This window comes from Pecten maximus, chromosome 4 (genome assembly GCF_902652985.1).
Source record: "Pecten maximus chromosome 4, xPecMax1.1, whole genome shotgun sequence".
In the NCBI taxonomy this organism is placed as follows: domain Eukaryota; kingdom Metazoa; phylum Mollusca; class Bivalvia; order Pectinida; family Pectinidae; genus Pecten; species Pecten maximus.
Window position 1 is genome coordinate 9857470 of NC_047018.1, and position 24708 is coordinate 9882177.

At 32.8% G+C, this 24708-nt stretch overlaps 1 protein-coding gene across 5 annotated transcripts; it reads left to right on the plus strand.

Moving 5' to 3' along the window:
* The first annotated feature begins 6 nt into the window (after window positions 1-6).
* LOC117325175 (CDK5 and ABL1 enzyme substrate 1-like) lies at window positions 7-22980 on the plus strand. Of its 5 annotated transcripts, none has more exons than XM_033881173.1 (13): window positions 7-413; window positions 2088-2191; window positions 4181-4298; window positions 5997-6077; window positions 6837-6951; window positions 7309-7414; window positions 7841-7873; window positions 14183-14286; window positions 14629-14735; window positions 15252-15288; window positions 15705-15767; window positions 16145-16249; window positions 16985-22980. In XM_033881173.1, the coding sequence occupies exons 1-13, from the start codon at window positions 28-30 to the stop codon at window positions 17123-17125; spliced, it is 1500 nt and encodes a 499-aa protein (XP_033737064.1). In that variant the 5' UTR covers window positions 7-27; the 3' UTR covers window positions 17126-22980. The 5 variants fall into 5 exon arrangements, with proteins under 5 accessions (XP_033737064.1, XP_033737066.1, XP_033737062.1 ...); XM_033881175.1 differs by lacking the exon at window positions 7841-7873 and adding an exon at window positions 9539-9553; XM_033881171.1 differs by lacking the exon at window positions 7841-7873 and adding an exon at window positions 10489-10569.
* Window positions 22981-24708: the final 1728 nt, after the last annotated feature.

The following is a 24708-nucleotide window of genomic DNA, read 5'->3' on the forward strand; positions in this document are numbered from 1 at the left end:
CGCTCCAAACGAGACTTTCATCGTGCAATGGCGACTGCCAATATGAAGCAACATAAACGTCGATCTCGTCGAAAAATAGCCGCTGTTAACTTTCTATCAAACATATCTCTGGATGGAACACACAAAGACACAAAGTATGCTATGTTTAATAGAAAATTCCATCGACTCAAAGATGAAAACGTCGAAGAAATCAACAATATAAATGTAAACAAAGCTGTCTCAGGAAAACAAATTCTGGACGAAGAATTGTGTGATGACGAAAGTGTCGATGGGACTCGAAGTGTGGTACCCGTCGATACGCAGTCAGCGGGTACCCAGCACATTGTGTCTGTGCAGATTGAAGTCATTCCTAACGACGAACCAACCGTTACTCCAGAACCACTTCCGTCTATCAATGTCACTCCGACTAAAAGGTACAACGCGGGCCGCAACTCAACATCTCGACTCTCATCCTACACTTATTTTCTTCTTTTCAACTTCATGTTTATTGCATTATATTTTTTAGCATAAATAACAATATTTTATGATACTATTATATACTTCATTCACTTCTCTTTGAAAAGATAACTGGTTTTTGAAGCGTGTGCTACAAGAGACCGTTATAAATGTAGATATAACAGACCGTAATAAAGATACAATGACACAAAAAATGAATAAATTGAGACACATTTACATCGTAGCATATAATAACCATAATATATGCCATATCGCTGTTTATATTAATAAACTTTTAATTAATGAAATCACTAAGTACAACAGTATACATGTATATAAAATAGCCAAACTTCTAATTGTTATGTCTAACAGGATGCATACGTAGGCACCTATATCCAACTTCTAATTAATTAAATCACTATGTACTGTGGGATGTATATCAAACTTCTTATTAAATAAATTGCAAAGTTCAATGGGAGGTATATATATAATAGTAAAACTTAATTAACTAATTAATCAAATCGCTAATGTAAGTACAAAGTACAATCATAGATTGGAAACGGTAATTGCTTTTTGTAGCATCACCAATCGATATAGGGCCTACCTGTAGAAATATTTGAAGTATTCTTTGTGTTAGCTCAAAATGTCTACAGACTTCAAAAGTGATAGATTACAGTATTTTACATAAAATGTGTAGGGGCATGGCTTCGTTGTTGTTATTACAGCTACCTGTGCATGAAAAGGTACATATATATATGTGAAAACAAACCGAACACGGCCTTGTTGTAACTAGGATTCCATGTTTCGTTTTTTTTGTATCCACAAATGTGCATGATAAAAATATAGAAGAACAATAATAGAAGTTATCTGGTAATAAGAAATTAACACACTAATTGCTGTATAAAGAAAAAGTGCCAAGGTGTCCTATTGAAAATGCTGAGTTGTCTCTGAAAAAGTGCTAAGGTGTCTTGAACCATAAGTGATGAGATGTCCCCAAGTGCTGAGGTGACCTGACTCCGTAGCAATTTTGAACATGTGATAAACACACTCAATGTGCATGCAAACAGACTTGTTCTTTCTTTACAGTCAATGATGAGGAAAAGGAGAAAATGTCTGTGCTCATGAAGTGGTACTTTAACACCAGTGTTGAGTAACATATATAGATAATTGTAACTGTTTATCTAGAGTTGTCACATATGTACACTTCTGTGTGCTTGGAATATAAGTTTAGAAAATGTGGTCAAAAGAAATTTTATGAATAAGAACAGATGATATTTTGAGTTTGTAGCATAACTGGGAAAATGTAACTTGTTTGTTTTAGAATGATTTTTGAGGAAAAGGAAATTAGATTAGGTGAAAATCAAAAATTTGGGAAAGAATTTTAAAAAGCTGGAGTGAATCCTGCTTTGATCACTTGGTTCTGGAAATCAGATCTGCAATCCCAGATCACATATTTCAAACTATGTGATTTTATCATTTTCTGTCTTTGAATTTTATTTTTTTTAAACACAACATTTTACTCTTTTTAAGGATTGTCATTATACACTTAAGAAGACTGCGACCTGATATCTACTGACAATGCATTATTTATTTGCAGTACATGTACATGTATCAGTTTGTTTTTGAAGAAATTTAATTTTTCTGTTTTCAAGATTTTCACGATCAGGATCATACTCTGGAGAACATGAGAGATTAGCCAGGAGAAGGATGATTCAGCCTCTGAATGACTCACTTGGACAAATGCAATCTGACAGGCGTATGTGTTTGAGACAGATCGAACTATGTCTTCAGTCTTTATTACTATTAAATTAGCTCACATATTCTTGCTTTCTTCAATTTTGAAGGCACAAAATGAACTTTGTTCAAAAAGCAGTAAATGGAAAATTTCACTTAATGGAATGTTTTTTGAAAAAAAGGTGAAATCCGATATTGATGTTATTATTTTTGAATTTATGATGAACATTATATATATATATATATATCAGTTATTTATAATGTACATTAATGCTTCTCTTTAAAACTCGGTTCAATTACTGAAAGATTCAGTATGTTATTTGTAAATCATTATTGGTCAAGAACTTAAGCGTACTACCCATACATACCATGCGTCTCAGCATGAGACAAAATCTTCCTTTATTTTCAAGTCATTTACTGGCTGACACCATTTTTGTTTACAAACTCGGTCATTTTTTCCATAAGATTTTAAGAAATTTGGTGAAATTAAGCGATTATGTGATGTGATCTGTCAAAATGGCAGCTATATTACATTGGCTTCACATGAAGCTAGCTTAATTTGTGGCTACGACTAGGATATCAATAATATCAACATGAATTAAAGGCATATGTCTTACAAACTTCAATTTCTCTATGTTAACATTTTATTAAACTATTCTTCATGTATTTAGGAAGAAACTACAATTGGTGAGAGAAATGCCAAAATGTTAGATCATGGTCAGACCGCAAAATCATGTTTTCATTCAATTAAACCTGATAATTACTGATATAAGACAAGTGTTTCATGGATCACTGACAGTATGGATAAATCAGATCATTTATATTATAAAATTAAAAATCTAGGGAATCTTTTGTTGGTAGTACCCTAAATATTCGCTTATAGTGTACACTTTTTTTCAAAAATTGACAAGTGAAAAAATCCACTGCGCACTATACACAGGTACATGCGGTCGCCATTGCCGGTCAGATGCATGAATGTCGTGAATGTGATTTGGGATTTGTAATTGTTTCCTTCAACAGCAGGATTATGATTTAATTCTTCGATATATAAAGCATTTAGTAAGTAAACATTGAACAAATAAAGAAATTTATATAAATAGTTATTTTGATGTTTAATTCCTTGAAATGGTGTATTTATCAGCAATTGAGTGGATTTATCGTAGTCGATCGTGAGCCACACATGTTCAGCAAACATATGATGTTCTCACTTGAGCAAGTTGCCGTATTCAGGTCAAAAACGATTTATAATGACTCAATTAACATTAAACAAACTTGAAATGATATATCGGTATTTAGTTAATCATTATGGTAACATTGACTGAACTCTCCCTGGCAGAGGTAATATATCTGGATATAAAGTTTGTGATAAGGTTTACTGCAGTGGTCAAAACTCCTATAGCTACTACAAACAACTCCATTCAGTTCACATGATCACTTACACTTAGAATAATTAAATCTAAATGCCCATCAGAAAGGCATTTTATGGCAATTTTTACAACTGATATGTGTTACCTCAGAGAAGAGTTTCCCATTTCAAGGAAAATCCAAACTGATAAACGAACCAGCTTGTCTTCCACATGTAGCTTTCAGTTTTTGTTATGTAAAATACACAAAACTTAAACTTTTGCATTACATCAATGTTTTTTAAAGTTCTTGAAATTTTAAGAATGTACTGTATGATAATTGCATTTTTATTCTATTGAACTTTGTGTTGTTTTCATATAATATCTCCTATAACTACAAATATTCTTTTGAACTTTCAAATTCATTCGTTGCTTTAACATTGAGTAAAAAATTCAAGATGCAAATCTCCCTTATTTAGTTATTAGGCAAAATCTTGATACAATATTTAACAGATAAGTTAAATTAGTTCATAAGATCAATGCTTTAGATTTTGATTACAGTATCACATATCGCTCCATATTGAAACATTGTTTTTGTCAATTTCATAAAACATGAGAAGATAAGCATTCTTAAACATTAGTTATGTATCTGTAGCATTATTAATCAGTTGACAGGTACAGAAGGTCAAGTTCCCTTTCCAATGAATCCAGTGATTCGGCAAACCGAGATGCATCCATCAGATTTATGTCCCCCACGGACAGCAAGAGGTTGGCCAGGAAGGGCAGGTGAGATTCTGTATGCTAAACTATGGCAACCTAGTATTTGTTACATGGTGTGCATGGGAAACATTCTATGAAAGTATTTTGAGTGTTTCATATTGATATGACATGGACCTTTTCTATGGTATTGTCTGTCCATCCATCCATTACCTGAATTATGCTCCAAACATTCTACACTAGATTGGAAACTGTACATGTATACCTGTACATACTGCACACTCCATTGTCTCCTTTTCTTGTACATGTATAAGGCTATACCTTTTTATCGACCTTCCAATTTTACAAATGTATGCACCCCGAGATAGCTTACTGCTATACTACAGGAATCCGTGTTACTTCGGGATCCTCATAAGATTGTACATGTAGGTGTTGGTTTTGATCAAGTTTTAAAATGTATCTGAAACAATTTTACACCTAAGGTTGTTTACATAATTCTTTTTTTTTTTGAGATTGTTGGTTAGAAAGTAAGTAATCTTTGATAAGATTCTTTCAATTAGATCATCTGACGACTTGATTACCAATATATTTGAAGAAGAGGAATCAACACTGTAAAAACAGTTGAATTATGCTAACGTTTTCAGGCCTTAATACAGTGACCATCTTCAGGCGATTGTCTTTGATGTCTTAGTTACGACATTATGACGCAATACATAGTAACATTAGGGGAGTATAATAATGTTACTAACAATAAGGTATCACGTCACTAAATAATATATGATATAGCTAATGAGAATTTAGTGGCAATTTGAATAATTTAACAAACATATCCTCTTTACAGAGTCTTTTAGTGCTACTGATATCTGCCATCTTGTAGAATGGGAACATAGAGAAATTACCTTTTTCCACATGTGTCTAAAGTTCCCTCAATGGAATTTTGGAGGTCTGAAAATGTTAGTGAAATTCAACTGTTTTTATGGTGTTGATTCCTTTTATATTCTTATCAATACACAAAGCAATTGAAAGTTTAACAATATACATACATAGATATGACTAATTGACTTAGTACAATGTAAATTGTATAGCGGATACGGAAGGCCAGAGTATTTTGTTGTGTGGGATATCAGGCATTATAAGTTAATTATAGCCATGTATACAGTTGTTGTTTGATGTTTGCATTGCATGTTTGGTTTTACTACAATTGTGTGAAAATCATAAAATTAACTTTTTATATCTGGGTGTCAAATAATTAACAAAAGAGTAAGTTTATGGTTGTTGATAATTTAGGGCATCCTGTTGACCCTTAATTTTTAGCAATATCAGAAGTCAAATCACTTTATCTGAGAAAACTGAAGGGTCCTCCAATCCCAAAAGTCAAACATAATTTTGGAGAGTCAAAAACATTCTCTATGGTCTACTGGATGTCCTGATTATTTCTTCTTCATTTATTTTCAATTGTTATATTTTGAGTTTTAAATATCAATGAAGCCACATAAAGTCATTGTTATTTGGGCATTATTTGAATGGCTTAAATGTAAACATTTTTGAATCATATCAAGATTTCACTTTTCCATGAAAGCTGAAATATATATTTATTACTGACCTGTTATATATAATTACATATATTGAATTTCACAAACCTTTTTCATACTGCATGAATCGGTGAACAAGTTCTATTAAAATAATAACTTTTGTTGATGCTTACTGGTTTGAGTTGCCGTGATCCCTTTTGGGCCATACCAGCATGAGGCCTCTATTTCCCCACAGGTTGTTGCTTGTCTCTAAGAGGAAGATTCCCATTGCTGTTTGTTCCACTTTACCCTACAGTCGCACTAAGATCCAAGGGAGGTAAGCGGAGATTGCAGGGATTTCTCAGTGTGTCAACACAAGTATAGAGAAATGATAATTCTATTGATATGTACATCAGTATCAATAGGTTTCATATGTTAGCAAATCCCATTAAAACATCAAATGGACAAATGGTAGTAGTCACTTGTTTTATTAATGGGAATTTTCATTGATAATAATTAGTATATATTCAGTTTATATAATTAAAGAGAAATGAATATTGGTATTGCAAGTATTTCAAAAAAGGGAATATATTTCAGTATCTGAAATGAATTCCTACAATGTATAGAGATATAATGACAGGAGAACATTTCTGGACGTTTGTAATGTCATCAGGTGGCTCACAGCCAGATCTGGGAACCAAATTATTTTGGTATTATTTACTTAATATTGAAAATAATGGTAAAAAATTCTGACAGTGGTATATCTTTTAATATCATGATAATACGATAAATTGATATATTTCATATTAAGTTGTACAAGGAACAATGTATTGTAAGGACCAATGTGCTTTGATTCAAATGTAAATTAAATACAATATCATGTTTACACCAGTGCCACTATATATAAAGTATTAAAAGATATCAGTTGAAAATGTTTTAATAACTTCTGAGGTAATTTAATATTTGTCTTACAGTTAAAGTGTGATCATGATTATTACTTTCGCTGCTTTATCATGTGCAGACTGAAGTCTTTTGGTTCATTAATGTATTATGTACATATGTCTATGTTTTTGATGTAAGAAGTTATATCTTACAGGTCTGAAGATGACATCCTGATCACCAGGACCAGACATCACTCTGGCACCAAATCTTCAGCTGAGGGACAGATCCAACTGGGGCTACATGCACTTGTGCGGGTTGATGATGGACAGGTAACACTATCTAGCATTAAAATATGAATAAATAATCAAAACTCAGATGTATTTCTGTTGTAGATTTTTATGACGGCAATGGAATACGTAATGAATTACAGGGCATCCAGTTGGCCCTTGACTTTTAGCAATTTCAGAAGTCAAATCATTATTTCTGAGAAATATGAGGGGTCAAAACATATGTCAAATAGACAAGTCTCTTCAAAACCAAGAGTCAGATCTCAATTTGGGGAGTCAAAAACATACTCTCAAGGGTCTACTGGATGCCCTGAATTAATGATTGCACTATCTGTGATTTGAAAAAAGATGTAAGGTTTGTCAGAGTGAAGTAACTTTCCTTGCTTGTTGTGACAACAGGATATCTCATACTGTGAGCTTCTGGTGGCATCCAAAGAGGGTCTGCTGCGGCGGAGCATGTCTGAGCAGGTGCCCCTTAACATTCCAGACACCCCTTTGTGTACAGGTATGTCAACAACCATTTGTGTTATGCTTACATGTAAAGAGTGTTGTTACTTGGTGTTGTTCCTAAAGTATGCATCAGGTCATGCTAGAAATACTGATGGATAGGTGATCTACCAGGAGGTGTCATATCGGACTGTTGTACTTATAATGTTGAAAGTGCAGAATTCATATTTTAGTGTGTCATTTTTGTAGTGACAATTTTGTTATATTATTGGGTATCATATATATATACATCTTACTAATTTGTTACTTGATGATTTAAGAAGTATTGCTCTTTTAGGAGGGATAGCGATTTATGTTTTGTTTATAAACATCAAATCATCATGTAAATAAGTTTTTAACTATGAAAGAGTTGTTGAGGTATTAACTGTATAACAGTTGTTTTTATTTTTTGGTACAAAATATTGAATGTAAAATCTGTATACAGTTCTAAACCAGCAGTATCAATCGTGGGGTAACTGTGAGTAGCTATTTGTTTTATAGATTAGGAATTTTATTTCAACACATTGTTAGAAAAACAGATTGATAGTTATACACATATATGTATGGATTTTGCTTTATTGAAAGTATTTGACACCTATTTCATTTAGTACATATTACTGTGAGTTTTATTAAATGAGACCTACTTACAACCTAATATCATTAAACAAGCATGATAAATATTTAGACACTGAAAAGTATATTTCAGAGATTTTCATATCTTTTTTTAATTTTTTGAAAAATACAATAAAAGTCATAGGATCATGATATTTGTACGTAAAATTGATGCCCAATTTTCAGGAAAAAAGACTCAGATGGATAAATGAATAAAAATGTCGATATCCCAGAAGCCAAGGAGCTGACCTAAAATTGATAGCTAAACATGCATAAATTCACAAAAATGTGCTTGATACAAGTCTGATCAGTGCTTGTCATGAAATGATGGATAGGCATTTTCACTTGACCTATGATTGTTCAGAAACATAATTATCTGCTAAAATCTCAACTGACATATGATACACTTTTTGCCCATTTCTGAATGAAAGATACAGAAGGTGTTCCGGAAACTGATTTCTTCTATAATCACATGTACATGTGTACACATGAGAATGCTACAAAAAGTATCCAATTTCGACTCCTATCCTTTATATAGGCAGTTTTTGCTGTGTGGTTAGCATCAAATATATCTAGAAAGTAAATCTGATAAACATTGACAGAGATCGAGCTTTGGACAAAATTGTCAAATATATAGTTTGGTCCTCAATCACCTGCTACCTTGGCCTCATAGCTTTTGTTGACATCTTGCCCCATGCTTACCTGGTGTGCACATGCAGCTACCAAGTCAGTTCGAGATCATATGAATGTGGTTGTAGCTTCATTCAATATTTTGTCATTCCGACGATAATTGCCTACAGATTTTAAACAGATAAAATTGAGCATTTTTATTGTAACATTTGAGATTAAATTAAGTTTCATGTGTTTTTGAATTACACATTATATAGTAATATCAATTAAAATACACAGTTTTTTCTGAAGATTTATCTTAGATCCTATGCATTTAACAATACACATATTTTATATTTTGTATCAAACGAATATCTACTAATAGTTACTAATGTCGCAAATAATAACCCCAAAAAAGCATAATGAAATAACCTTTGTATAAAAATGTAATATGGCACTCTACTAATGACCACACAAACAGATTTTGGTGTTGATCCACACTGTAATACCATAAACACTGAATCATTTTTATGTGTGGGGTGGAGTAGGGGTCAGTGTCCTTTTATCAAGTCATATCAAGGTGGTACCTATAGAATAATTTGACTTCTACATAATTGGTCAAAATTGTAGATCAGTGAATACATTCTTATGTGGCAGCCAAAGTCTAACTTAAAATCATCATTTGTTTGAGCTGAACAGTTTTTGTACTCTATCCAAATAAGATAAGTTGTGTGTCATCCACACTGTCAGAGGAATATTATTTTTCTGAAAAATGTACTTCTGTAGGTAGTTCATACCATTGTCCTTACTTAACTTGAAATTTCATCCAAACATGGACCCCATTCATCGTACTATGATGTCATACTCCAGTGAGAGATGTTTGATAGGAGAGTTATTCACTGTTGTGATGGTACTTTTCCAGTGAAACAGAATGGAGGTGCAGTAGGAATTTCATTCTAAGTGATGCTATCCCAGATTTGATACCCAATTTTTGAGTTGTTTTCCCTTTGCATGGAAAGCATTTTTAAAATGTTATTAAAAAAATCATTGATTTGAAAATTGAAACTTGATAAAAACAGTGATACAATGAAAATCAAAGTAAGATAGCATAGGACTGTCGAGAATGAAGAGTCATAGTATGTCTGACCAATTACAGGAGGAGATAACTTTAACAGATTACTTGATTGATTCATTGTTTATTACCTGCTGATTATTGGCTTGATATTACCTAATCAATTGTTAATATTCTAATATGGACTGGAATCAAATGTTATTCTATATTTATTATTATTACTGGTATTAAATATATATATGTATATTTAGTGCACTATATCCCCCTGTGCTTATACTCGGTAAAATAAGGTACAATGTACTTGCATTACCCTTCAACATAAGTCCAGTAATTGTATGGAACCCTGTTTTTTCGGAGGGCTATTATAATAATATTATTCTTATAACCAGATTTACATTTAAAACTAGCACTAGCATGATGGCTTGAACTTTGTTATGACATTCATGGGGCAGTATTCTAATCACTTTTGGTTTATAATTACCTCCCGTGATGCTTTGTGGGTTTGGGCTTGTTTACACTGCATGATGAAACTGAGGAGATTACCTCCTACGACGCTTTGTGGGTTTGGATTTGTTTAGGCTGCATGATGGAACTAAGAAACTGTTGGCTGTTTCCATGCTATAGATACTATATATTTACATCTCATAACTATATTATATTTACATATACCTAGGTATAATCATCTTGACTTTCTTAGTTCTACATACTGTTAGTTAATAGGATTTTACTCAGAAATAACCATGAATGTTTTTTGTTATATTCATGTGTTCACCGCCTAGAAATAACTATGTTTTGCTCAGGTCGTGAGTTTGGTAGAAGTGTGTCCTACGATCCCACCCACTTACACCGCTCGTCTGTGATAGCATCAGGCCTACAGAGAGGTATCCACCTTTTCTCTCCCCTCAATGAGGCTTGGATGGTGTCAACCTAATTTACACTGGATAGCTCACCTGATTATAGTGTAATTTGGTCGTTGAGAGTTTTACCATGCCTGCAGTAATATTTTCCTTTTAGCATCTTGCATAGTAGTATTGATATTGATTGGTATTAAGCCTGATTTCTCTGCATGCTTATTTGCTTTCTGTGTGCCGTGTCCTAATTATGTTGCATTCACTGTATTGATTGTTCAGTTAATTAAAATACAGAGATGAATGCAGTAGATATGATGTAATCACAGTAAATGAATCTTGGGGATCTAAACAATTTACAGAATACTGAACCTGACATTTTTGTGGGTACATATTTCTGGGGGTTTCATATTTAGAAACCTGTTCATTGATAGCAACATTGCTGATTAACTGGTAATATATATCTGAGGTACACACACAGTACAGCTTTGTTTGCCTTTCATTCTATGGTTCCCCAATACCCATAAGAACTGTGAATGTAATGCATCAAAACATATATGTTGTACATAGCTACTGTTTATTTCCAATTAAAACAATTTACAGGTTTAAAGGCACAGACACTAAATTACAGCTGTGTGCTGGTTTTAATTGGATTCAAAAATATTTTGCTTACCCTTTAATGCTACATATTAATAGTAGCTCATTTAAACAGTGTATTTATTTTACTTTATACTGTAAACGTTGGTTATTTTAGTGGGGGCTTATTTTCACAATTGCGATAGGAAAACTACGCATGGGGGTAATTTTCACGTTCGATCCATCCATTTGTAATTTCTATACGCATGGGGGTAATTTTCACATTTAATCCACCCATTTGTAGTTTGAGATTATGCAATTTGATATCAAAATAATAAGCGTGGGGAATACTTTCACGATCAAAAGGATTCTGCATAATCAGCGTGAATTTTCCCCCTCACATAAATTTCCACATTTACAGTATATATTATCACCTCTGTCTGCATGACATAGTTTAGTTTTAATCGTGTTAATTATGTTTAACAAAAACAAAACTAGGAAGGAGACTTTAATATGGATAATGTTAATCTGAGCTGAAAACTGTAATAGTTTGTACACAAAAAGTCATGCTTTGATACTTCAGTATATTATAAATGTTAAATTGTAACTTATCTGGTAGTGGAACAGACAGGAGAAAGCATTACAGTAGATGATATCACTTCCTGTAGTTAATCATGCTCACTAATGACCTAACAAAGCTGGTATGAAAACTAATATCAGCAGTTTTCAAAGCATTTTCTTTAATAAAGTGATAGGGTAAAGCTAAAGTATTCTATAGTGACAATGGGATTTGATAGAAAATGTGATTTATTGGTGAATATGCATCCTTTTACTAAATGCATACTGATATAGTCATCCAACCATAAAATATTGGATTATGCAGAAATGTTTGTAAAATAATTTGTATTTGTGTGCTTGATAATCCTTCCTCTCTAAGTTTGTACACCTTTCCAAATATTCTTATTTCTTTTCATTGTGAAAAAAAAATCAAAATAATGTACTGCTTCTGTAATATATATTAATTCAATTTATATGTAAGGATTGCATGTGCTTGATGTACATGTAAATGTAACTAGGGGAAAAATATACAATAATTTTCAAAATACTGGTACATGTATATATATCAGGTAAATATTTCAGTTGGGAAAATTTACCTAGTCTATTACTTTTCATTGGTTTGACCAATATTTTGTATATGGCCTGATATATCTATCTAGAAGTAACATGTGTACAGTGCTTGACAATTACATATATTTAGTATTTTAATAAACTGATCAAAACATATCAAGCATGGTAGTACTGGTAATAATGGATATAGTTGGGGACAGGTCACGTTGTTGAAGTTTCAGATGAGTGTTACCTGTAATAAAAAAAAAGCATTGATTAAGTAACTGAACAATATATATCAAAGCAAAACAAATTAAAGTTGATTAAAGTATTATTTGATATTAAAACCTTATTTTATGATTGATGTTATATCATGATATGCTATCCACATTGAAGTTATAGCTAGTTGTAGATATGTAAATGGGACACAATTATATCATTTTGTCATCAGCTACCAGACAAAGGGAGAATCAGTCTCACTGGTATACCTATAGGAACTTGATGGCTGTCCATGTCAGTGTAGTGGTATAGATGTTAGTGTATGAGTGGAGTTTGTACTGCTTGTGATTAAAATGAGTTGTTTTCGTGTGTGTTTATGTAATTTTTAAGTTACTTTCACTCACATTTTGAGATTATCTTTACCAGGAACACTGTCTGTAGAAACTTTGTTGGAGTACTGTTAGTAGGTTATCAAAAGAGTAAAGTCAGTTTTACACTGATCTCTTTTAATCCTGTCGTACACCAAATAAACTTTTTCATAATATTGAGATACAGGAAGATGAAATTTTTGCGATAAACATTGAATTTGAAGATCACTATTAAATTCATTGCATTCGTATTTCAGCAAGCTGATTGTCCATTGAATTACATAGTAGTAGAAGTTGATAAATGTCTTGACCAAGGTTTGCAAGCTCACACAAATAAATATCGAACTAATTTACTAATTACATCAGGGAAATCCTACATCGGTAGTGATGTGTAAGTTTTGTATCTGACTCAGCTGATACATTCTAACACACATTCTAACACATATTGTGACATGGAACTCTTCACAAAGGTCTTTTATTGTAATTAATGCAATGCTAGCTTTGCACTCTTTCCTAAGAAATGAAAGCATATAGTGTGCACATATGTATATGGATAATATGCAAACTGACTTGTACAGATAATAGCTAAATAAATAATATAATATTAACTCTTTTATATCAATAGTTTGTAATATATATAATTTAAACAGACTTGTCAATGATATCTTCATAATTACAGTGTACATTACATAAATAATATCAGTTTATCTTTCCATATCAAGTATAACTGGTGATGTTTGTTTTGGTATTTGTATACATGATTAAAGATATTTTCAAATTGTATTTCTGTTCATACATTAGGTGAAATCATTATTTTATATAGTAATGAAAACAGTAAGGGTATTTATTTCTTGTTATATCCAGTATGTTGTATTACTGCCCCCAACTTAAAAATGGATAAGGGAGGGGTATATATCACTCGCTATAGCACCTAGCACAAAATTAAACCTTTATACAGGCTATCACATGAACCATCCACAAAACTCATATTCACACCATATCTCATAATATATACATCTTGCATTGATTCTCGCTTTGAATTGATGCTAACACTTTGAGTCGGCCATGGTCATAAGCCTATGACTCTATGGAGATGATTATTTGAGCAGACTCAGTTTGTTGTTGGTGGAGACTATGATAAATAGTGGCCAGTCTGTGTCTGGTTTACCGCATTGTTGATAATTACTACCAATATCCACTAGACATTATATCAAAATGATGGAATACTTCCTGTTGTGTTATAAATGATTTGTAGTAGTAATTTAAAGTTATTAATTTTGAAGGGGGTTACATCCTTGTACCAGCTGAGGTCATAAATGCCTATTAGTGACTATGTATACATGTTATATAATAATAATCTTATATTCTGTCACCAGTACCAGAGGAAGAGGTTGATATACCCTACGACCCCAGTGCACTTGATGACCCAGAGCTTCAGTCTGGTCGATACAGAAACCTGCTTAGATTTACTTCCTACCTGGTAAGTACACTCCAACTTCACTGTTCAAGTCTGAGGATTAACTAAATTAGATAATGAAGCCACATGGAAAACATGATGTTAATGATTAGTATGACAACACTATACTTGTACCTGCTAATATGCATCTCGCAAATTTATTGGTATTATTACTGGCACTATTAATAGAACATGAAGGGTCTCTCAAGTATTTAGTGTCTACAATTTGTTCCTGTTCAAATTCATCATCTTTACTGAAGGGGACTGGAATCTGCTCAATTGTCTTGGTGCCTTAAACACACATATGTTATGTAGGTGATTGTCAGTGTTATCAAAGTCTACCATAACGTTGTTATTATATTTCAGACATCTGTAATTGACTATGTCAAGCCATCATCATTGAAGAAGGAATTGAATGAAAAATTTAAAGAAAAGTTCCCTAATATCCAGTTGACCCTTACAAAGCTGAGAAGGTAGGTACAGAGATGTCATATATATATATATATATATATAGTAAACGCTGGAACCAGATTTTGATTAAAACTGTATTTTTAATTTCCATGGTATTTTTTTCTTCCATTTGTTCTGATATTACCAAAGTTTGTCACCTGAAATTATCAAATTTTGTATGTATATAATGTACATATTCCTTGGGTTGTCTATATGTATTACCTGTTCATCTCGCTGTTATTCTGTACTTTTAGCACACTTTATGTTTCTATTATAGATATATATTTAATCTTTAGTGCTTCCTGCATTAAGTTGGTTTAAGCATGTGCTTGAAAAAAAAAACATGCCAAAAAAGTATTATAATTCATGCAAATTTAAACAATTTTTATGCATACACAGTGTCACATTACTTTTAATTTATTTTTTTGGTTAATGTATGATTAATAGTTGTTTATTATACTTTTTACACTGTTCTAATGAACACCATTACCATCATGAATAAATATTTAATTTGAACTGTTTCTGCTTTTATTTTTTAGTCTGAAAAGGGAGCTACGGCAGATTGCTTCTGTAAAGGTACCAGATTAAAATAGATTTACATTACATATATAACTCTGTCAAACCAAACCAATAGATTTTCTCTCGGTACTCCAATTCTTCCAAATTAAGATCATCTTTGTACTACTATTCAGACCAACAAAAGTGATTCATTGTTTGAAAATTAATGTTGATAATATATTATGTTTTTGTATATATTCAAATAATTTTAAGTCACAACTTTTCTATTAATAAAGAATCAATATGTTAATGATGATAGGCTACAGAGTTTAATATTCAATAAAGTACATGTCTATAATACATTGTCTAGTTATAACAGATGGTATGTTATAAATTAATGAAGACAAGATAAGATATTATATATACCCGGTATAGTCCATATAGCTGTGTGGTACCGAGAAAGGACAACATTAACTCTGAATGGTCTATTTCAGTGTGGACTGGATATCTGGGTTGTAGCACAAGCATATGTGTTTTTTGAAAAATTGATTCTGAAGGTAAGTTTTCCTGTTTATTAGTTCAAACTTTGTTGATACTATGAAATGTCAAATTTAATTAACTGTGGTATTGCAACTATTGGGAGGTCATTGAATAGTTTAAATATATTTGTGTCCGTTCTCAAATTAAAATGGAATCCTACAGATGTACATGTTTATGTCTGCTGTGAATTTAGAAATATTTGGTCAGTAATACTTTACTTCTAGCTTAACATGCTTTGGTATGTGGTAGACATTCAGGTGATTTTGTTTAGCATGTTAAGATCCTTTCCGAAGTAAGTACTGTTGCTGGGGTGTAAACCCTGTTGTGTATTCCCCGGGCTTGTAAGTAAGAATTAACACTTACTTGCTTGCACGGGAGTACTTTGACTTGACAGTTGCAGATAAACAAACAGAACAGAAAGCTGTGTGCAGGAGCATGCCTGATGCTGTCCGCCAAGCTGAACGATGTTAAAGGTGATCAGCTCACCAAACTTATAGAGGTAAAACACCATTACTTACTCACATTCTGTATAGATACACTTGTAGTGGTTTAATATCTTTATTTGTTTCAAAAGGATTTCAAAAAGCCTCAGAGCTGAAAGTCACTTTTGGCTACACTTGCCATGTTTTGTAAGAAAAACACACCAATAGTACTGATAGTCTTGGAAGTCATTGAATTTTGACCTTGAAAAGTCATTAATCTTGGTATGTGATCTTGGAAAAGTTGTTGAATATGCCCCTGTAATTATGTAATTACTCGGAGACATGCCTTTATTGCCTAATATAAAAGTACCAACCAAACACTGAGTGACCGTAAAAAAGGAATAATTGACACTGATTTCACACTTGCTACCAAGTTTGATAGCTTGAATAAATGAATTGGACTTGATGTCAAAGGTGACTCCCAAAAAGTCTCTTGATGTATAAAAAGTTCTCTGAAGAATATAAGTTTGGGCCATGAACTGGCATTGAACTGAGCGTTACCATATCTGTATGCCCCAAACAAATACTGGTTTCCATTTATTGTGTACAATACATCAGACTCGAGCACGGTGATTTTTTATATATACATGTACTACATTTCACTAAACCCTTATCGTATGAGATTTCTTACCTTGTTTCTGTTAGATGTACTTTTGACAACTAGGATTTCATCAATTTAGAATTTTGAAAACATTATTCAGTGTTGCATGAACTATTCATTTTTATTGATTATCTTTCTCTAACTTTCACAGCACATAGAAGATGACCTACGTGTAAACAGAAAAGAACTGGTGAGCTTTGAGTTTGCTTGCTTAGTGTCACTAAAGTTTGCTCTGCATACGTCGGACCAGGAGATATTTCCCCACTACCAACGACTATTGTACCAGTCCTGACTAAGGCTGTAACAGCCGCAGATCGACGAGCCCACAGACTAATTACCACACTCTCAAAGACCACACTCACCAATTGTATCAATCAATACACTTTACCACGGCAAAGACTTCACAAAGAAAAACATCCACTTTGGCCTTGGCCACATCTATAGGGCTCTTCATTCATTTTAACTTTTCGATGTCTGGTTTACAAGTAAGGATTAAGATAATTTTTGATAACTGCTGAACTGTAATTATCTGCTGTTTATACCTCAGAATGTTCAAAAGTGTATTTGTACAAACTAATCGGTATACCTAATCTGCTTGGCAACGCCAAAAGGGATGATCTGCTTGAGTTTTATAAATCTGAGTGATGTTCTTCATACATCTGTGTGTAATCTGCTCTCTGTGGTGGCCCTTTGAGCTGCGATTTAAATACAGAGGAGACACAGAATACTAGAAATTTGACATTTATTGCAAGTCTATAATTGAAAAATGCAAAGATTTTTTCCTGTTTGAATATTTATATCATCATGAACACTTGCTTTTGTAATATTTTGCAAGTTTTGTCCATTTTTTATATGTCATATTAAATCTGTTACAATTTGATTGATCCTATGATGTTTATTACTGGTATACCTAAACCAAAACAAATGTTTTTTTTCTGAATCAAGACTTTCAGATTTTACTGTCGGAATGTAATGCTGCCAGCAGCTGTGTGTAATCGGGTATAGTTACCTGATGTTTCATATAAACATGTTAGACTTATTCTAGCTGATTTTACTAGGAGAGCAATGGAGAAGTGTGGAGAAAATCTACCATTGATAATATCACAAAGTTTTTCTAGATTTGAGTTATCCTAGCCAAAAACACTGAATTTATCATAATTTCATCAGTTGTGGAAGTTTAGCCCCATAAACAATTGTTGTCATTTATCAATTGTGGAAGTTGGCTCCTAAACAACTGTTGTCTTTCATCAGTTGGTTGTTGAGGTTTGGCCCCTAAACAACTGTTGTCTGAGCTGGCAGCCGTATTGTCTGTGTTGAGGTGAGTCTGTATTGAGTGGGGAACTGGCAGCCATATTGTCTCTATTGTGGTAGGAACTGGCAGCCAAATTGTCTGTATTGAGGTAGGAACTGGCAGCCATGTTGTGTGTATTGAGGTAGGAACTGGCAGCCATATTGTCTGTATTGAGGTAGGAACTGGCAGCCATGTTGTGTGTATGGAGGTAGGAACTAGCAGTCGTATTCTCTGTATTGAGATGGGAACTAGCTGCCGTATTTTATTTAGGTTTTAATCTGCTTTATTAATGTTTGTACAACACGTTAGTCAAAGTTGTACAGCGACATAAATTACTAGTCGAAGAGCTTACAAGGTAAATCAGCAGTATTATATGTTGTATGCCCGTATCTTACAGTATTATGATGTGGTACGCCCTGCTGATAAAGTAAGATTACCACTGCTAAATGAATGAGAGGTAAATTGTACCAGAGAAAGCTTCATGTATCTGTCACAGAACATTGTTTGTCATGTGGCAATACACTAGACTCATTAGGTTCAGTGTGTATGGTGATATAACAGTGTGGAACACAGGAACTTGGTACAAATTCCAATCAATGGTCAATGTATTGTATGTATTAATACATGTAATACATCTGTACTGTGGGTTGTTAATTCGTGCGACGTCCCTGTGGTATGGAACATCTTGGATTCGACAAGGTATGTAGTTTATTTATGTACCAGTTATTATAATTTAGCATATCAAAATACCAAGACAAACAATATTTTGTTGCAGAGATATGGATGAGCAAGATGAAGATCTCGATTACATGTCTTTAGATTTTCAGGGTTTTGCTTAAAAGTTTAATTTTTGATAGTTAAATGAAATGTGCAAATACATGTATACAAGGATATGAAATATAACATGCATAACCATGTATGCTGTGTAGATAGCAGCAGCAGACCTTGTTCAACCAGCAGATTTTTGCATTTGCAATTTGCAATTTTCACAATGTATTGCCATATGAATTGCTGCCATATGTCTTTTTGTAAAAGCTGTACGTTTTTATATTCATTAAGATTGACCAAATTGAAAAGTGTTATAAGCAGGGTTGATCCATGTGTGAGGTGTTAATTCTTTTGTCACAATTGGTCATTTGTAAATTTTGCCACAATAACAGATATTTACATTTATATACAGGTACTATTGTTTTTTACATACTTGGTGAACATGTTCATAACAGTAAGGCATATCAATGTGTGTAAATACCGGTATAAGCCATTTCACATAACTCCAGCTTCCATATCATTATGGCCCTAGCTACTTTCACATAGCTCCAGCTTCCATATCATTATGGCCCTACTTTCACATAACTCCAGCTTCCGTATCATTATGGCCCTACTTTCACATAACTCTAGCTTCCGTATCATATGGTCCTACTTTCACGTAACTCTAGCTTCCATATCATTATGGCCCTACTTTCACATAACTCCAGCTTCCGTATCATATGGTCCTACTTTCACATAACTCCAGCTTCCGTATCATTATGGCCCTACTTTCACATAACTCCAGCTTCCATATCATATGGTCCTACTTTGACATAACTCTAGCTTCCGTATCATATGGTCCTACTTTCACATAACTCCAGCTTCCGTATCATATGGCCCTACTTTCACATAACTCAAGCTTCCGTATCATATGGTCCTACTTTCACATAACTCCAGCTTCCGTATCATTATGGTCCTACTTTCACATAACTCTAGCTTCCATATCATTATGGCCCTACTGACACGTCTATTTCATTTCATTTTTGAAATTTTGATTACCCATTTATGATTGAAAACAAACAAATTCTTTAAGTGTTTTTAATTATATAATAATTACTGGTATCAAACTAAAAATTGAAAATAACATTGCTACATGTTACCTCAGCATTTTATCATTAGTTCCATTGACGATGTTTACCACATACAGCTGCACAGAATCAAATTTTGTCTTCGGGGAAAACTGCATGCTATACACAAATTTTTTACTAGCACTTCTTTGAGAAAATTATGCATGCTCAACACATAAAAAGCTTCTTATACATGGAGTAAATCAAGAAGAATGAACAGATAGGTTTATCTTAGGATTTAAATATCAGTGATTAATACAGTTTTTTATTTGGCATTAAATGTTATAGAATTTTCTCATTATTTCCAAAAAAGAATTTTTTTATACAGAATGGATGCAACTTTTTCTTTTCAATTCTGATTCTGAAAGAATTAAGCACAGTCATTTGAATATTAAAAGCAAGTTTTTGTGTGACGACTAGTGCATGTCTACTTTTATAAAGATCGAAAGTAAAAGTGTGTGCTAAAATTAATTCAGTTCATTTTAATCATTATCTTCATTTTTGGCTCACTGTTAGTTTCTGATGGATATGTTCAATTTAAACATATTCATAGTAATCCTGTTTTATTCATTTGATGAATAATAACTTTCACAATTTTTAAACATGCATGTGTACAGCAGCTTTCATTTTATTACTGGGATTGCTGTATTGTTTATCACTTTGCAATATTGACATAATAGCCTTAATTGATATACGAGTCTATGGCCATTATAATGTACTCACTGCTTGACAGGGCAAGGTCCCTCTAGTGAGTATTGATCTCAAAGGTGCGTTCACATCGCCATTTTCCTCAAACCAGACCATTTTCCATTGTGTAAGGAATTGTTTTTCATTGTTAGGTTATGTTGATTATTTTAAAGCTAATTTGAAGATGGATGTTCACTTTTGCTGGAAAGAATGTTAGTTATCATGGTTATCATAGAAGTGGCAGACAAGGTTACCCATTGTAGAAAGTTCGGTAAAATATTCTGTTTTTGTTTTGGGACTTAAAACAGAATATATACTAGATATTTATACCAAAGAAAAAACACATTTTTTTATCACAGTAAGAAAGTTAACATATTTGAATAATGGTATTCACATATTTCATCGAGGAGTGTTAAATGTTTAAGGCCATATGCTATCTTACAGTGTTAGCCTGTGATTTGTGTATTTTCACATTTTGATAGCTTTACTTAGTAGTATTATTTGATCAGAAATACCAAGAGTACTACAAATACACACAATCTTTATATCTTTCAAATAATTCCTTTCTCAAAAATCAGGTAATTGTAAATGCATTGCATACTTTAATACTTGTCAGAGGTGTATTACATGTAATAGAGTATTATAACAGCACAAATGATTAATTCTTAAAAAAAAAAAAAATTCTGTTAAAGATACAGTATTATAGATATACAAATCCATTTCATAAATATCATATATAACAGAATGATTACCACTCATAACTTCATTTGATAAGTCTGTGTGGAATTCTTCTGTAAGATAGCATATACCCTTAAGTGTCCAGTATGGAATTCAACATTCCAGTGGTGTAGTAATAATACAGGTAGTAGATGATATAATAATGCCATATTTAATTTGCATAATTATTTGAAGGCGCTTTACAGTACATGCAGTAACTTTATAATTACATATATAAAATACAAACTTCTAAAGGATTAACTTATTTCAAGGGAACTTTTCCGAGGTTTGTAGTTAAAAAAATTCTCTTTACAATCTGTTGTAAATATACAGGATGGTAAAATATGCCTAGTACACAATTGTGACATATTCCAGTGTTGGACCAAATGTAGAACATCACAAACCATACTGCAGGATAGAAAGTTGTCTACAACTGTAAGCTTGTTTCAGTATTTATATATATTGCACAATATTGTAGAAGTAGGATAGTTTAAATTATTTGACATGCTCTGTGATCTCAACAGTGTAGTTCACTCGGCACTGATTGTACATAGATGGTATATTACATAGACTTACTTTTACATGGAGTTTTCTCCGCCTTGGCAGTCATACATGTACTATGTCACATGTTATAACTCTGTATTGTGGTGTCAATCTTTGTTATTGATAGTATTATTAACCATTTGTGTATAAATCAAGGAGATCATTATATACTCGTGTCTTATTTGATTCTGGTTTATATTTTGTTTTATTGTTTTTATGTACTCATGTATGCATCAGATATGTTTGTTTTATTGGGTTTTTTTTATTATATGAATCGGTTTCTTTAATTTCACAATAGGTTCATTCTTTGGGAGATACATTCAGAATTAAATCTTCTGTTCATGTAAATTTCACGGATGTTTTTTTACTGATGTTGAAATAGTATCCTCTCTATTGTGAATTAAAAGCATTCGTTGATAAAACATTGAAGTATAGTTTACAAAGTATATATATAAATATAAAGTGATTTGCAGCATCCGTAGTTAACATATTTGTTTTGTTGTTCTGTTTTCAAAGGAAATATTTTTCAGCAAGTTCTGTTCATACAGTATAAAACAGCTTACATGAGAGTTATCTTAAACTGTGTAGACGGAAAGTGTAGAAAATGTTTCTAGTTGGACTGAAGTGCTCAAAACTGGTGTAATGAGGTGGAATATGACGCATGTAATCATAGGATTTTTTCCCCAGTGCAAGATGATTATTGTATTTGTGAACAGTAAACATTTGAGAAAGCTCGGTTTTACAGGAACTTGATTGATATTTTTTTGTTAGAATCAGGTGAGATTTATCTGATGAAGTAGTTTTGGAAATTTGATGGTTTTGCAGTTTACATGAACAGTAAGTAGATTTGTTTTCATCACTTAAATCACTGTGGCCAGTGTCTACTATTGTTTTGCTTACAACCAAGTGCTGGTGAAGTACCAGTTTTGTGGTAAAAGAGAACAAGGCTTAATTGTTCATACATGTTGTCAGTGCTTGGTGCTGTGATTTTTTCGTGATAACATCATTATTGAATAAATCAACTGAACGATAATCTTTTCTCGTTGAATTTTATTTATCTGATAAGCAAGAGTCCCGCGGGGTGGAACAATGTACACCCATCAGGTGTCAAAGTAACGGGTCCTTGTTACAAATTACATAAAAAGAAAGTGTAACACGAATCAAACAAACTAGTGCATAAGACACCATAACTACATGTGATGGTAACCAATTTCTTGAAGTTGTTTTAAAAAGTCAATGATCTCCCAATTAAAATACTGAAATAATAAACAAAGAGCAATAACTCTTTCAACAAGTTACCGGTATTTCATTTATACAACAATACATATGAAAATTTTACAATCAAAATATTGCTCAGAAAAACACAGTATATCATGATTATTACGTCTACACAGTTTCTACAATATATCATGATTATTATGTCTACACAGTTTCTACAATATATCATGATTATTATGTCTACACAGTTTCTACAATATATCATGATTATTATGTCTACACAGTTTCTACAATATATCATGATTATTATGTCTACACAGTTTCTACAATATATCATGATTATTATGTCTACACAGTTTCTACAATATATCATGATTATTATGTCTACACAGTTTCTACAATATATCATGATTATTATGTCTACACAGTTTCTACAATATATCATGATTATTATGTCTACACAGTTTCTAAGTGAGCAGGAGGTGATCACTGGACAAAATTAAAATAATTATACATCCTCCCAAGTTTCAATGAGATTGACTGAAAATGTGAGAGAAGACTTCAGGCAAACTTTTGTAAAAAGATGATTAAAAGCCGACTAGGTTTCAAAAAGATCAATTAAACAAGAGATCCCCCAGGGATCTTGGCGCCCACCATTGAATGATCTATATCGGTCAAATGAAAGAGTGATCTTTTCTTCTCTTCTTTTTCCTTCTTTTTCCTTCTTTCAAAACTTTTGATAACTTGATACAAGAGCCCATAGTACAATATAGCAGGAGCAACCTGCAATAGTCAATATTCAAGATGGCCACCTGTCGGTCATGTTTTCTGATCAGTCCAAAAATGCAATATGCACAACTAGGGACCAAGAGGAACTGACCTATGAAATATGAGAAGGATCCCTTATGTACTTCCTAAGAAATAATGATAACAAACTTCAATTATCAAATTACAAGATGGCCGCCTGTCAACCATGTTGTTTTCCAATCGGTCCTCTAATGGAATATGCCAGACTAGTGACTAAGGGAAACATACCTGGATACATATCAAATCTCAGAAAAATTCTTCCATTACTTTTTGAGAAATGGTGATAACAAACTTCAATTGTCAAAATCCAAGATGGCTGCCTGTCAGCCATGTTGTTTTCAGATTGGTCCAAAAATGCAATATGCACAACTAGGGACCAAAGGGAACCTGCATTTGAAATTTGAGAAAGAACCCTTCAGGAATTTCAGTGGAATAGCGATAACAAACTACAATTGTCAAAATCCAAGATGGCCACCGTCAGCCATGTTGTTTTCTGATTGGTCCCAGGAGACTGCGGTGGCCGAGTGGTTAAGGTGCTCGAAACTTTATCACTAGCCATCCACCTCTGGGTTGCGAGTTTGAAACCTACATGGGGCAGTTGCCAGGAACTGACCGTAGGCCGGTGGTTTTTCTCCGGGTACTCCGGCTTTCCTCCACCTCCAAAACCTGGCACGTCCTTAAATGACTATTGCTGTTAATAGGACTTTAAGCAAAAAAAAAAACAAAAAAAAACATGAC

Bases quoted from the DNA above. Each gene is read 5' to 3' on its own strand.
- LOC117325175 (XM_033881171.1), top strand. From the start codon at position 28: ATGGCGACTGCCAATATGAAGCAACATAAACGTCGATCTCGTCGAAAA. The intron at 2,192-4,180 runs GTATGTGTTTGA...ATTATTAATCAG, and splicing joins ACAAATGCAATCTGACAGGC to TTGACAGGTACAGAAGGTCA. The intron at 14,736-15,251 runs GTAGGTACAGAG...TTTATTTTTTAG, and splicing joins ACCCTTACAAAGCTGAGAAG to TCTGAAAAGGGAGCTACGGC.